Source organism: Anolis sagrei, chromosome 3, assembly GCF_037176765.1.
Source record: "Anolis sagrei isolate rAnoSag1 chromosome 3, rAnoSag1.mat, whole genome shotgun sequence".
NCBI classification, from domain to species: domain Eukaryota; kingdom Metazoa; phylum Chordata; class Lepidosauria; order Squamata; family Dactyloidae; genus Anolis; species Anolis sagrei.
The window spans coordinates 22499107-22514370 of record NC_090023.1 but is presented as its reverse complement, the minus strand read 5'-3'; the positions used below and the strand labels follow the sequence as shown (position 1 = coordinate 22514370).

General features: G+C 37.3%; 1 protein-coding gene across 1 annotated transcript in view; it reads right to left on the bottom strand.

Annotated features, from left to right (window-relative positions):
* The window catches only part of ARHGAP42 (Rho GTPase activating protein 42), a 201625-nt gene that overhangs the window by 25878 nt on the left and 160483 nt on the right, over nt 1–15264 (bottom strand). The window contains exons 9-16 of the mRNA XM_060771073.2: nt 15016–15116; nt 14028–14137; nt 12470–12548; nt 9954–9993; nt 8433–8495; nt 6820–6894; nt 4181–4265; nt 2721–2779 (exon numbers count right to left, since the gene is read on the bottom strand). Coding sequence (XP_060627056.2) covers nt 2721–2779; nt 4181–4265; nt 6820–6894; nt 8433–8495; nt 9954–9993; nt 12470–12548; nt 14028–14137; nt 15016–15116 — 612 coding nt within the window. The remainder of the gene's footprint in view (nt 1–2720; nt 2780–4180; nt 4266–6819; nt 6895–8432; nt 8496–9953; nt 9994–12469; nt 12549–14027; nt 14138–15015; nt 15117–15264) is intronic.

Here is a 15264-nt window from a genome sequence, read left to right as displayed (position 1 = left end):
CTCCCCTTCCTCTTCTCTTTTGGATGCAGAAAGTGAAGGAAAGACAGGAAACGTTTGGATACCAAAAAAGGTTCACCTTCGTCAGGATGAGATGGTAGACGGGAGAGAAAAAGTATATCCAGGGGACCCAGTATTGCCTACTCCTGATATAGATTCCTAGAATCCTAAAGCTGGAAGAGACCCCCGAAGGCCATCCAGTCCAACCCCCTGCCTTGCAAGATGGCACAATCAAAGCACTCTCAATAGACAGCCTCTGTGGAAAAGCCTCCAGACAGATTCGACCACACTCTCAGACAGCCTAGGCCACTCTCCAGAAAGTTTTTCCTAATCTTTTCAGTCAATTTTTTTCCCTGCCATTTGAAACCATTGCTTCCTTGTGTCCTGGTGTCTAGAGCAGAAGAAAGTCTTTTTCCCCCTCCTCAATGGGAAACCCTTTTAAATTTTGAAACTCTAATGGTTCTAATGTTCCCTCTGTCTAACTTCTTTTCTCCCAGCTAAACATCCCCCAGGAGGGAAGGAGGGAAGAAAAAGAGAAGGAAGGAAGGAAGGAAGGATGGAAGGAGGAAAGAAAAAGAGAAGGAAGGAAGGGAGGAAGGGAAGGGTAGAAGAGGATGGAGGGAGGGAAGGCAGGGAGGAAAGAGAGAAGGAAGGAAGGATAGGATGGTGTGAGAGAGAAGGGCCTGAGGAAAGAGCCCAAGGGGCCGCATCCAGCCCCCACATCTGGGTTTGCCCATACCTGATCTACAGTCTTGACTCAATGTAGCTGGTCACCCCTTTAACTGCCAAGGCACAACTGTATGGAATCACACAAGCTGTAGTTATACAAGGTCTTTCTCTCCCTCAGTCCCTCTCACATAGCAACACTTTTCATGGTAAAATAATAATAAATTGAGTGAAAAAAATCATTACTCTAGTGATAGAAAGGGGATAATGGAATGACTGACCATCCCCTTTTGTGAAAATCTCCAAAGATGCAGCAGCAACAACAGTATTATAACATTTTAAATGAGCTGCTTTCCACCAAAGTCTATCTGTATTAGATTTTAAAATGGCACAATATTATTAGCTGTTCTCTTTGATTACAGGTGAACTATACATCCCAGCAACTACAACTCCCAAATGTAAAGTTTTATTTTCCCCAAACTCCACCAGCATTCACATTTGGGCATATGGAGTATCTGTGCTAAGTTTGGTCCAGATCCATCATTGCTTGAGTTCATAGTGCTTTCTGGATGTAGGTGAACTACAACTCCAAAACTCAAGGTCAATGCCCACCAAACCCTTCCAGTATTTTCTGTTAGTCATGGGAGTTCTGTGTGCCAAGTTTGGTTCAATTCCATTGTTGGTGGAATTCAGAGTGCTCTTTGATTGTAAGTTAACTATAAATCCCAGCAACTAGAACTCTCAAATGACAAAATCAACCCCTGCAACCCCACCAGTATTCAAATGTGAGTGTATTGTGCATTTGTGCCAAATTTGGTCCAGTGAATGAGAATACATCCTGCATATCAGATATTTACATAACTATTCATAAGAGTAGCAAAATTATAGTTATGAAGTAGCAATGAAAATAATTTTATGGTTGGCATTCACCACAACATGAGAAACTGTATTAAGGGGTTGTGGCATTAGTAAGGTTGGGAACCACCTCTTACGCAGTGCACCCAAGTTAGACCAGTATATATAGCCATTCTTGTAAACTGCTCTGAGCCTCAGGGGAGTGGGGGCATATATGTTTGAATAATAAATAAATAAATAAATAAATAAATAAATATCAGCAGTCCCCGAGTTCCAAATATCCAACTTATAAATGGCTCATAGTTAAGAACAGGGGTGAGACAATAAGTGACAGAAATCTACTCTAATTTTCCCTAGGAAGGAAAATTCACTCCTGAAAGAGTTACCATGAGGAAAGGGGGTCTCCACTGAAGCTTTATCACCAATTCTTGTTTTCACAACAAGCCAAATTTTTCAAAAGCCAATTATCACAGGGACAGAAAGTGAGGTGAAATCATCTGAACAGGGGCACAGACTGCAAAACACCACAGAGGTGTTAACCCTTCCTTATGCTATAGAAAGCTTTTATAGACACTTAAAATATACCTGTTTTGACTTACAAATTCAACTTAAGAACAAACCTACATAACCTACAGTAGAGTTTATTTATTTTATTTATTATTTTATTATTTTATTTATTTATTTATTTAGTCTCGCTTATCCAACATAAATGGGCCAGCAGAATGTTGGATAAGCGGAAATATTGGATAATAAGGAGGGATTAAGGGAAAGCCTATTAAATGTCAAATTACATTATGAAATTACTAATTAGGCATCAAAACACTATGCTTTACAACAAATTGACAGAAAAAGCAGTTCAGTACACGCTAATGTTATGTAGTAATTACTGCATTTATGAATTTATCACCAAAACATTGCAATGTATTGAAACAGCTGTGGATCTGGGCAGGAGGTAGACTGCGCTGAATAATACAGAATGTTGGATGAGTGAAGGTTGGATAAGCGAGACTCTACTGTATCTTGTTGTAAGTGTGATGTGTGAGATAAGTGTGTCACATATGTGTGATGTGTGAGATAAGTAAGTTGAAATACAACACCATCTGAGCATTTTTTTTAAATGAAGCAGAGAGTGTTTGAAGATTGGGGGACCCATGTATATGCTGAACACAAGTTTGACTCTTTCCCACAGCATTTTTACTTACTGACTGCAACAATGAAATCCTTGTGCAACTTGAAGGTCATCAAGGGCTCTGCAAGACACCTGGGTAAAACATTATGGAAGACAATGTTTATCTTGCTTGGTACAGTTTTGTTAAAACTACCTAACATATTCTCTCACTGATGTCTCATTATAAATCAGTGGTTCTTAACCTCTGGGTCCCCAGGTGTTTTGACCTACAACTCCCAGAAATCCCAGCCAGTTTACCAACTCTTAGGATTTCTGGCAGTTGAAGGCCAAAACATTTGAGGAACCACAGATTGAGAACCACTGCCCTAAATGGATAGGGATGTAAAACAAAAATAACACCAATGAAGGAGAGAGAACTCAATTTAAATATATAGAACAAGAACAGATAATAATTTTGCCTATCAGTTCCAAAAATCACCTTCTGCTACAGAAACAATCATTCCCTTAAAATAACAAAAGAAAATATATGCTTATTTCTCATCTCCTGATTAAATGAAGTCTTGTGCTTCATATACTTCTAGTAAATTGGAGGGAAGTGTTTCATGCACTATGGCTTCAAACTAAACTATGCTTGCCTGAATGTTTTTAAAAAACCCTTAACAACTTCAGACTTTATAGTAAACTAATATATCTAGTGTTCTGGTTCAGGGTGTTAATTTATCCAAAAAATGCTTCCTGTAAAGTACGGGTAGATATTGTATTTCTTGTAAGCAATATTAAGCCAATGTATGAATTTGTGTTATGTGCAGCCTTGACCTCCCAGGTCCATATCAACCTCCTCTATCCAAGGAATTTAAAAATTGGCCTAGCAAGCTATTTTTGATGGGAAAATGGCATGGAGTTTGAATTTTTATTCTAAACATTTATTCATACAACTCATTTCCAAAACATTAAAAATTAAAAAAGATCAGAAGAGACAACAATATCCCTTTTTGTTTTGTATAATAGCAAGTGTGAGACCCATGGCAGGATATCCAAATGACCCTTAAACCTTCTAAAAGGGTGTGGTGAAGTATAACATACTGCCAATATTTTTAATTTGTTTTAATAATAAACTGGCAATTCTAAGCTGGTTTTTAAATGAAGATTTTTGTTGGTTTTCCCAAAGAAAGAATCAATTTATCTGACAGGATTGATAAAGAGGATGCTAGGAGTCATAGTTGTGTTTACCCAGCCTGAATATAGAAAATTAGAAAATCATGTTGGACAGTTCTGCTAAAAAAGGAAACTACTCAATGAAAGAGATTTACTCTTCAGTGCTGTGAATACTGGATATTGACTTACAAATTAAACATGTCCCTTAAAGATGGAGAGCTTTGTGGTGCTTGATAACAATAGCTGCCTATACACATGGTTACTGATTATTTCCTCTTTTACAATGCCATATTCATTACAAGACTTGAAAAACCTTAAGTCAAAATGCAGATAAGCAGACAGGACATCTGAAAGTTGGAATCCACACACCTTACTCACCTGAGGTAGTTCTTTAGTCCACTTGTTATAGTTTTATTGTCCCAAATTTCTAAATCAATGTCCATGTCAGGAGGAGATTTAGGAGCTATTACAAGAGAGATGAAAAGATTGAAAGAGACTGCAGTATGGCATGACTCAATTGCTTTACATATAAAGTACTAAATTAGAAGAATGGGATGTGCCACAAAGGGATGCTGTCTAATATAACTCTTCTGATATTTAATGGAAACCTATGCATTATGTGTGGTTTATCAGAGGTGTCCAGTTTTTAGGACTGCATATGCACAGTACATATAATTGACTATAATATTAGAGTACTTTTTCAAGTATCTTGAAGGTCCTCGGTGCATTACTTATATTTCTAGATAGAGTAACTAGAAGTTAGCAGGGCTGGAAAAGTCCTCAATGAAGAAGAGTATTACCACCTTGGGACTAATCCAACCCCCTTGTGATGCCAGGGGAACTCACTCGTGAAACGTATATGGGCAGAACCAGCCACAGTCTCTGTTGGAAGATAAGAGTGGAAACCCTCCCACTGTGGCTGATTTTGTCTCTTAAATGGTATACCTGCTTGCTGTTTTTTGATCAAAGGTTTTCTCTTACATATATATTAGAGTTGTGCATGGAATTCGTTTTTTTCCTGTTTCTTTCATTTCAGCCCCCTCCCCGTACAAAAATCAACTTGACATGAAAGCATGCTGGAGCTGATCCTGGCTTCAATCCTGCTTTTGCCTGCAGCCGAGCACCTCCCAGAACTTGCCTCCTTGCTTTGGAAAGAGTGAGTGTGTGTGGTGTTCAGAGGTGCAGAAAGCGCAAGCACCTGTCAGTACCCACAGCCGAGTGTCTCTTACTCTAGAGTAAGAGGCACTTGGCTGCAGGCACTGACAGGCATGCATGCTTTTTGGGCCTCCATGCCACACTATCCTTCTTTCCAAGGATAGTGTGTGTGCGGTGTGGCGTGAAGTCTCAGAAAGCGTGCCGACACCTCCTCTAAAGTAGAAACAGCAGGTAAGAAGAAGCTTCCTTAAAGCCGGGAAGGAGAGCCTAGGTGGGAAGCCCCCCGCCCCAAATAATGGTCCAATAGAAAACAGATCTTTAGGGGTCTAAGAGTGAAAACAGATACCTGCCCTCCCGATTTCGGGAGGCTCCCAAAAAACAGATCAGGGTCCCCACTGAAAGCCAGGACACGAAACGGGTCAATGTTTAATCTGAATGCTCAACCCTAATATATATCAAACTATTAAAGCACATGAAAGGACTAAAAAAATGAAACGGATGCCTGCTGTGCTTTTTCTTGGAACTTTTAGTAGGTGTTAAAATGCTGATTACAGGGGAAATAAAATCTTCTGATTATAGGTTAATTGGAGCTTATCAATGAAAAGTCAATTATGTGTGAAAATGCCTGCTTTCCAATGGCCCATACAGTATTTTAGATTACACTATGTCTAAATCATATAAGTAGCTAATTAAATTCCCAACACTTTATTTGTGAGTGCATTTGAGATGGAGATAAAGAGTTTGATTATGCCTGAAGGGATTTCTCATTTGCTTGCTAGAATAGTTACTGATCCCCTTTTATGTACTTTGGGTAGTTTCCTCTTGTGTGAATGGACAGAATGAAAAAACCTCTCTTCTATTTTTTCTCTGTATGAAACTGAAGTTTTCAGGAAGTTCCCCTCTAATACATGTATGTAAATTGGAAAAAAAAATCCTAAAGCTGCTGAACTGTAATTCCCAGCATGCCTCAACCCAGTTGGGATACAGGATGATGAAGAAAGCAAAATGAATCCTTTTGAGAACCTTAGATATATGGTTATGTATAAGATTAATAAGACTGACCTACAATCAATCTATTGGCATCATGTTTAGACTATAGAATAGATGGAGAAACCAGAGGGAAATGTTTAAATGCTCAAAGATACTGGGGTATAAATATTCAATAGTATTCTTATAGCTTTGAATTATGTAAAGAGAAGTCAAGGGTAGAGGTTAGAGATTCTCGGGAGAGAATGGGGAAGTGGTGGGATTGGGAGGGAAATACTTGTATTTTGATTGTTCAATTTTGGAGGTTGTTTGTTTCTATGTATGTATATACAATTTAAAAAATCTTCAAAACAAAACAAAACAAAACAAAACACCCAGTTTATGCTAGCTGAAGTTGTTTTGTGACCCCAGTTAATAAGTGGATTAAGCCCAGTGTTGGAGATATTCTCAAGAAGGGGATGCTTTTACTAGTCTAGTTCAGAAAGAAAGTAAAAACTTGAGAAGAGCCGCAATTGCCCAAGACAAGGATTAGGACCTTTCAACCATGAAAAAGGTAGTAAGATTTCCAATTATGTATTTAGGTAGGGACAAAAGGATAAATTCCTTCCTGTGAATTTTTAATGGCATATTTGCACCTATTTTGAATGTTATGTTTTTGAGTATTAAGGTTTGCATTTAAGGCCGCTATACTGCTGGGCAGCGTATGGACTCTAAAATGAAGTCCTGTGTGCAAGGAATGTTGGGACTGAGGTTGTATTTAATTTAGTATACAATGTGTTAAATTGTTACTGTTATTGTTTTAAAATTTGAGGATTTAAATACAGTAATTCTCTGTGCATTATTGACAAAAAAGCAAGACCCATAGGTACACTTACAAAATATGGTATTCATCAGCTTCTGAACTTTGGAATTCACACCACCGATTCTGTACAACCCCAAGATTGTAATACCTTCAAAGAAAAAGGACAGACAATAACAAGGCTTTGCGCTGCATGCCACTTTATATTTCTCAGCTCAAGAATTTATTTGCCTTATTTGAAATATTTATATTAATTTCCCCTTCTGCAGCAACGTTCTCATTCATTGTTCAATATCTGCTTCTCTGACTTTTCTCTCTTTTTTCTGCTGCTTACACAACAAGGTTGTGAGAGCATTCACACACATTTTGGAAGTAACCTACTAAACACTAAGGTTGGGTAGAAGGAGAATTTCTTAATGCCATGCCAAATTTTTAGAACACAATAGTATTGTTTTAATGACTTATGATAATTTGGTTATAATTAACTGGTATTGTTTTAACTCAGTATATATTTATGGTTTTATACTGTGTTATTGATGTGGCATTGAATTGCTGCCTTTGTTAGCTGCTCTGAGCCCCCCTTGGGGGTTGAGAAGAGGGGGTAAAAATGCTGTAAATAAATAAATAAATAAATAAATTCAAGCTTCAAAATTGTTGCTTTGTTGTATTTCATTGAGTGTTGTTGTTACTGGTCACCAAATAAGTATGGTGACCCTATGAATGAGACACCTTCAAGAGACCTAGATATCAACTTCCCTGCTCAAGTCTTTCAGATTCAGCACTATGGATTTCTTGTATAAAATGTTTATACAAAAATAGCACTATGGATTTCTTGATCAACTCAACCCAGTTGCAGTGAGTTACTTTATAATTACAGTACTGTTTTTCAAATCTTGTCTTTGTATTGTTCTGACGTCCCCCTTTTGAGTACTGAACAGATCCTTCTCCTGAAGTAAATGGAGTTCTCACAACCTGTATTCCAACTAGATTTCTGGTGTTCACGGGATTTAAAATCAGTCTTTTCAAATGGAGTATTTCAGAAGTACTAGTAATTACTGATTATTCCTATGCTCTTGTATCCTACTGGGTTATGCATTTTGATTTCAACAGGATTTAGGAAATTAGGAAAGTCCCATGTTAAATGCAATGGGATTTTGTTTCCAAACAAAGTTAAGATAAATATGATAAATGGGTAGTATCAGTGCAACCCATGTTAGCACAGTAGCAGTGTTCTGAGTAACCATGCATTCCTACATGGCATGATGGTTTAAATGAGTGATTTGGATCTCTAGATGTTGACTATGCTGTTTATGGCCCCTTCCAGATGAATAAAATCCCATATTATCTGCTTTGAACTGGAATATATGGCAGTGTGGACTCAGATAACCCAGTTCAAAGCAGATATTGTGGGATTTTCTGCATTGATATACTGGGTTATATGACTGTGTGGAAGGATCTCTCAAGGACCAACAGCTCAAACATGCTCCACATTCCATGGGTCTGTGCGTACTCTATCACATTTTGAAATTTTGGGCCACGTTATATCAATGTCTATCAATATGTCTCTGCTAAGACATCTTGAAGTATGGGTACTGAAGCCAGACACAACATGTAACCTCTGCACCATGTCCGTATATCTCCATAAATATGTATTTTTCTAAAACATCAAGCTTTCGTTTCAATACATACCTCTTGTTTCCACAGCATGAATGCATTTTCTTACAAAATTGAAGCCAGCTTCATTTAGGAACACTATCAAAAAAATTAAAAATAATATGCAGAAGTTGCAATATTAGTCAAAATTCAACGAGCAAACCAGAATGCCAAATTGCAACCTCAGTATTGACAACATTTGCATTGAAATCCATATAAATTAAATAAAGCAAATTTCTGAGAAGAAATAAGGCCCTCTGGCATGAAAGAAAAAGCAATGGTAAGAATCCTGTTCAGTATTTATTATGTCATAAGTCACTCATACAGCATCATAAATTTATGAATTTAAGTTTACTGTTATTCCACCACTTCAACGATTGAAAGGGTCCCCCCTTAAAGTCATACAGCAGAAGAATTTATAAGATATTGGAGACCAGGGCACCGTGCAATGTGCTTAAGATTTCATAAATTTCAGTGCACATCATTTTTTTCCATTCATGCCCCGTCTGCATATTTTACAACTGATCTTGGAATCTAGATTATACAAACATAGTGATAATGAAATGAAGAACAGTAAGATTATCATTGCCCACATTTTCTATTGTAGGCTGAGAATTACATTATGATGAGCTATTTGGAAAAGGTGACATGTCAGGCTAAATTGTACTTGACCTGCTTGTGTGTTTGGAGAAGGGCATAAACAAAATAGGTTATGAATTACCACTAAAAGTATATAGGCAGATAAGAAAACAATCTTCGTTATGGTTTTTAATTAGTATCATTATTTCAATAAGGCACTTTTTATGAATCGTTTAAAGCTATCTCCAGCAACAATTTTTCTAATTGGATATTTAAGAAAACCAAAATACAAACATAGTGTTCTTGACATGATTGCAATAATTGGTCATGAGGTAGGACCTTTTAGCACTTTAACCTTGCAAATTGATCTATAATTTTATACTGAGAAACAAGAACACATGAATAATAAAACCATGTTTCTTACTAACAAATGTCTGACACACTGCCATGAACAATATGACTGTGAACATAATTTCCCTTAAAATGTATTCTGCATTATCAAAAACAATGAACATACATTTTGAGCCTGGCAGTTCTACAGTCACTGTTATTCAAAGGTTTTGATCAATGTTATTCAAACTTTGGTCTTCCAAATAATTTAGATTTCGGCTCCTAGATTTCAATTTACCATGCTTGCTGGGACCTCTGGGATTTGAAGTCCCAAACACCTGGAGAACCAAATTTTGGGAATCACTGGTTAGATTTACATTGCTTTCTGAAGAATATAGTAAAATGTACACATTGATGCAGCATAAAAATGTAACTTATAACAAATTTGGAAAGCAGCAAATAGATGCATGTAGTATGGCGGGATGGGGACACAAAGTTCTACAGTAAGATATCCAGAATTTGGAGAACAATTCTGAAAGCTGTAATCCAAAGAAAGGGACATTTTCAAATTCTGGACATGATTCTATATAAAGAACATTGGGCAAAAATTCAGACTTAAAAACATCAAATAACCAGAAGTACACTTACTTTCTTCCTTCTTGCTTATAATAGCTGGCAAAGTATAAATCTAAAAAGAAAAAGTAGTGATTTGCATCATGCTCATATTTTATCACAGCTTATTACTGTTGCTTTTCCAAATTTTCAAGATGTTTTGGTGGAACAATCCGATTTTATTACCCATACGAGACTCTGAAGATGACACAAGTGTGGGTTGTACAGGAAGAAGCCATCCCATTGATATTTGTGTCATGTTTTCAAAAACCAATCCAATTTTATTTATTTATTTATTTATTGAAATTTTTAAAAAATCACCATAACTTGTAGATGGCTTTCTTGTTTAATAAAGCATTTCTTCCCATCCATTTTCTTGCAAGCCAGTGACACAATATTATGAGAAAACCAAAGCATTTTTCTTGAATTTCAGTGTAATCTGATATACCTGTGATGTTCTTCAAGTAGACCGAATAGCCTCAAATATGATTACTTTTTGGAAAAAGGCAATTTTAGCTAAGTTTACAACATTCTTCCATTCTCCACATTATTTTTCTAAGAAACAAGTAATCTCAACTGAGGACACATTCAATCCGCATGCTCTCATACAAAATAGCTGGAGATGCCATTTTTGTTGTTTCCAAGCTTTGAAAGGTGATAGTGAGATATCCAGTGGTGGATAACATTTATCATTACTTTTTTTAGGGGAGTCATGATGCACTCCATAATATGAACATTTCAAACCTTAAGTCAAGAACTATCCTATTTCTTGATCGGTTTGATTCCTCATTACCTTGTCTCTGTGTATCTTTAATAATAGTATTGTTGTTATAACTGTTATTGCTACTTCATTACAACTGTAATAACATGGTTTTACTTTTACTTTAGTGGTATTTCTCTTATTAATGTTTGCAAGCCATTGGAGGAAGGGTGAGGTATAAGAACTATGAATAAACATGAGAAGTATAATTTTTTTGTACTTTACAAGGCTGACTGAAAGGGACAAAGAACTGCAGGCTTGCATAGTCAAAATGCTTTTCTAACTTGGGGATGGTGGGGTGCTGCAGATTATTCTCCTGACAGAAACACTTTATGCTATATCCAATGATGTTCTTTTGACTTGAGCAGACACATGCTATTTGTGTATGAGATTTATTTTAATTGCTTTGTATTGTATTTGTTACTGCTTGTTTTGCTTGTATTGTATTGTGGGCTTGGCCTCATGTAAGCCGCACCGAGTCCCTTGGGGAGATGGTAGCGGGGTATAAATAAAGTTTTTATTGTTGTTGTTGTTGTTGTTGTTATGAAAAATCCCAGCCACAAGCCCTTGGATTATGCCCCAAATTAGCCCTCCTTTTTCCAGGCCTTTATATGTATTTTTGGCTTTCCGGGTTAAATTCAGAATTATCCCTACCTACAATAGGCACAGCAAAGCCTAGAGAAAACAATTATGCTGGGGAAAGTGGAAGGCAAAAGGAAGAGGGGCCCACCAAGGGCAAGATGGATGGATGGCATCCTTGAAGTGACTGGACTGACCTTGAAGGAGCTGGGGGTGGTGACGGCTGACAGGGAGCTCTGGCATGGGCTGGTCCATGAGATCACGAAGAGTCGGAGACGACTGAACGAATGAACAACAACAATAGGCACAATAAACCTGTTGTGACTATTCAGTTTTTTTTCCCCATTTCAACAGATTTACTGTAGATGCAACTAATGGATGATTTAGCCTATGGAAGGAGATTCTGCCAAACTATAGTGGATCATTCCCCAGTAACAACCATGCTTTGCTTCCTAGATCTTCAGGGTGATACAGTCCAGCAACATCTGGAATGCCCCACAATTCCTAACTTTGATTCACCCCTAACTCTTTTCATACACAAACACAATGGAAATCAAATATTTATTGTTACATACAGATATAACAATATGCATTTGAATTTATTTTAAAGAATCACATTAAATGGAGCCACAGTCAGTGGTCCAAATTTTCTGGGGGTAAGGGCAAAAGACCCTATGGAAAAAAATACATATCAGGAGTAACTTGAGAAACTGCAAGTCACTTCTGGTGTGAGAGAATTGGTCACCTGCAAGGATGCGGCCCAGGGGACACCCAGATGTTTGATGTTTTACCGTCCTTGTGGGACGTTTGTCTCATGTCCCCGCATGGGGAGCTGGAACTGACAGAGGGAGTTCAATCCATTCTCCCCGGATTCGAACCACTGACACAAGGGTTTAACCCATTACACCACTGGGGAATCCTCCTATGGAAATGAAAAACTGCAAATAAAAATGCCATTTTTAAAATTGACAGAACATCTGTCTGGAAATCTCGAAATCATCCAATGTGATCCTGTAGTCAATTTCCAACAGAGGTGACCACAGTCATACTTGAGGACCTACTGATTCCACAAGAGATGTTATTAATCAAATCTGCAAAAGTAAAACTTGTAAATGTGAAGGGCCAATTGTAGTTTCAAAAGTGGAATCATACATATATTCTTTGTTCTGAAAACAGAAATCGGCAACAATACCATATGACATAATTTCCTTACTGGTTCTTTTCCATCCATAGCTTCCAGCCAGAGTTTTCTGTTGGATTCAGAAAAAGCCTGCAGTGTAATGATCCCATGTCTATTTAAAAAAGAAAACACACAGAGAAGAGCATGCTATTTATTCATTTTTAAAAATGTGAACACTTATCTCAATATGTCATTGCAAAATGGAGAAGAAGAAGAAAAGATATCATGTAGTAGAATTAAATTGAATGTTTATATTTTTCCCTATACCGGTTGTTTTCTCTCTTATTATGAGAGGCTCCCAAGTGGTTTTCTCCAAGACCAAAAGCAGAGTGAATCAAATACAATAGCAGAGAAAAATAAAGAACAACCCTTGAATTCCAATGGAGACATATGTTGCAGTGTCAAGAAGTTCTTCTCAAGAAAAACAAATTCAAAATAAATACAAAGATAATGACTTGGGTTAAGACAAGTATAGTCACGAAAATATCCCCATTCATTTCAGCTCTCTCTTCAGACAGACAAAACAATTTACATCACTGGTGGAAAATGTATTTCTCAACTACTATGCTGGAATTTTTACCATCACATGAGAGAACAATAGGTTGCTTATAGAGACCTCCTCCCTTTAATTGACAGGTTAGGGACCAGGGACTGTCAAAACTGAAAACAGCTGAATAGCAGAACACAGTCTTTTTTGAACTAGCAAATGAAAGACTGGATAGTTGGGGGTCAACTGAGACACAAAAAATGCACTTAGAAAGAGAGAGGGGAAACCAACATGCTGAGCTGACTGAGAGAAAAATTCAGTGCATGGTCAAAAGAGAAGACCAGAAGTTGAAAGTGTGGTTATATAGCTACATAAATGAATCAATGAATCATCTAAAGTGAAGTATCTGGACGTCCAGCTCCAGCTCAATCCCCCCCCCCCAATATTTAGCATCCTTCCCCTGATCTCTGTAAAGACAAAATCATGAGTCATTGTAGTCCACAGATGAAAAACTGAACTTGGCAATTACTGGAGGGTCAGGAGTGCACAGGGGTAGCTCTAAGATGTTGTTGTTGTTATTGTTGTTGTTGTTATTTTGTCCTTTCAAATGGTTTCTGACTTATAGAGATTTCTTAACAAGATTTGTTTTTTGTATTGCTCTAATAGCTGAGAGGTCACCCAGTGGTTTTGAATGGTTGAGCAAATATTTGAACCCTGCTCTCCAGCATCCTAAATCAAAGCTCAAACCACTACACCAGACGGATGTTAGTGGACTCAAAACTAGCACTGGGAAACTATGATCTACACTCACCCAATCCTGCTTACAAAGTTACATGATGTTACCAAACCATAAACCGCAGACCACTTATTCCAATGCAGCCTGAGCCCTGCCACACGCACAATGGAGGACCTTCCTATAGCAACACCAGAGGCACTCCAAGTGGCCAGCTACTGGTCAATTTAATTTAATGCCAACTTTTTTTTACAAATGTATCTTTGGTTCCTTCCTGATATGATAAATAAATATGATGTTACCAGAACTTGCAACATTTAAGAACTACAATTCCCAGTACCCTCCAGCCAGTGACTTCAAAAGTTTCAAACCTTTCAACAACTTCAATATCAAAACAGAAACGCTTGTCAATTGAATCTGTCTTTCTCCGGATGCAGGACTTCAACTTGAATATTTCTGGTGAACTTGGGACAAGACCATTCTAAAAGAAGCATAAGGAGAGAATGTGACATGATCAGTCACCAAAACATTTAAATACATTTCCTTTCATTGATCATATAACATTCTAGTCACATAATAGTCCAAGATTTCTAAAATACTAAGTATATTTCCTCCTTCTCCTTTAGATGATACATATTTATGTTCTTGCAGACATTGCCATAGGAAAAGCATTTGTGAAAGAAAAGGAGGAATGCTGCTTTTTAGATAGTGTTTGCCATTTGACATTTTTAGAATTGTCTTTCTGTCTTTCTGGCAATTGGTCTACCTCATGGTTGGATGGCACCATTTAAAAATGAACAAAGCACACAAAAAATAACAAGCATGAGTTTTCGGCTTTCCCTTTACTGACAAAAACAGACTACACAACCTTACTGTCAGTCCTGTTGATTTAACTGGGTTGAAATATTGATATAGTTTAAACTCTGCTTGGTTCGGTGTAAAATTGTAATGCTGTGAAAGTGTTAAGTGCACAAAGCTTTTGATTTATACCTAGAGCATAGCTTTGGATGGTTCCTGTTACGTTACACATTCCAGAGTAGAGATAACAACTCTGGAGTCTTCCAGCGATGTCTGTTGTACAGTGAATACGTGTCTGTAACTATTGCTGTACATAGGTTTTGTTTTCCTGTTATTTTTCTAGAAAGTAGCAATAACATGCGACTCCGAGGATTTGGAGTTGAATGAAGGCTGCACGCTTCTTCTGTTTTTGTGCTTCTTAGCAGTCACTGTGAGGCCAAATAAACTGACACGTACTAGGTCTGAACATACCTAACTCCTTTCCAGCATGTCACCCACCTTTCATCACTGGATGAAAGGTCAGTATGTTCCCCTCCCAACTCCATTTGGGGTAATACTTACCACTTTCCCCCCAGACTTTGGTTCAGAAAGACTCATTGTAAATGCTTTTGATCCCTTGTCATAAGTACAGTAATGTTTAATCCAAGTAAATCCTAGCGGTCCTACAAAGTAAAAAAAGAAAAATAAAGAATAAATTTGTCTATTAGAACAAAAGCAGAACAAAATAATCATGATAAAATATGGAGGTTATTGGTTTTGTCATAGAAAATGCTTGCAAATGTAACAGTTATTTATGCTCCACATTATATA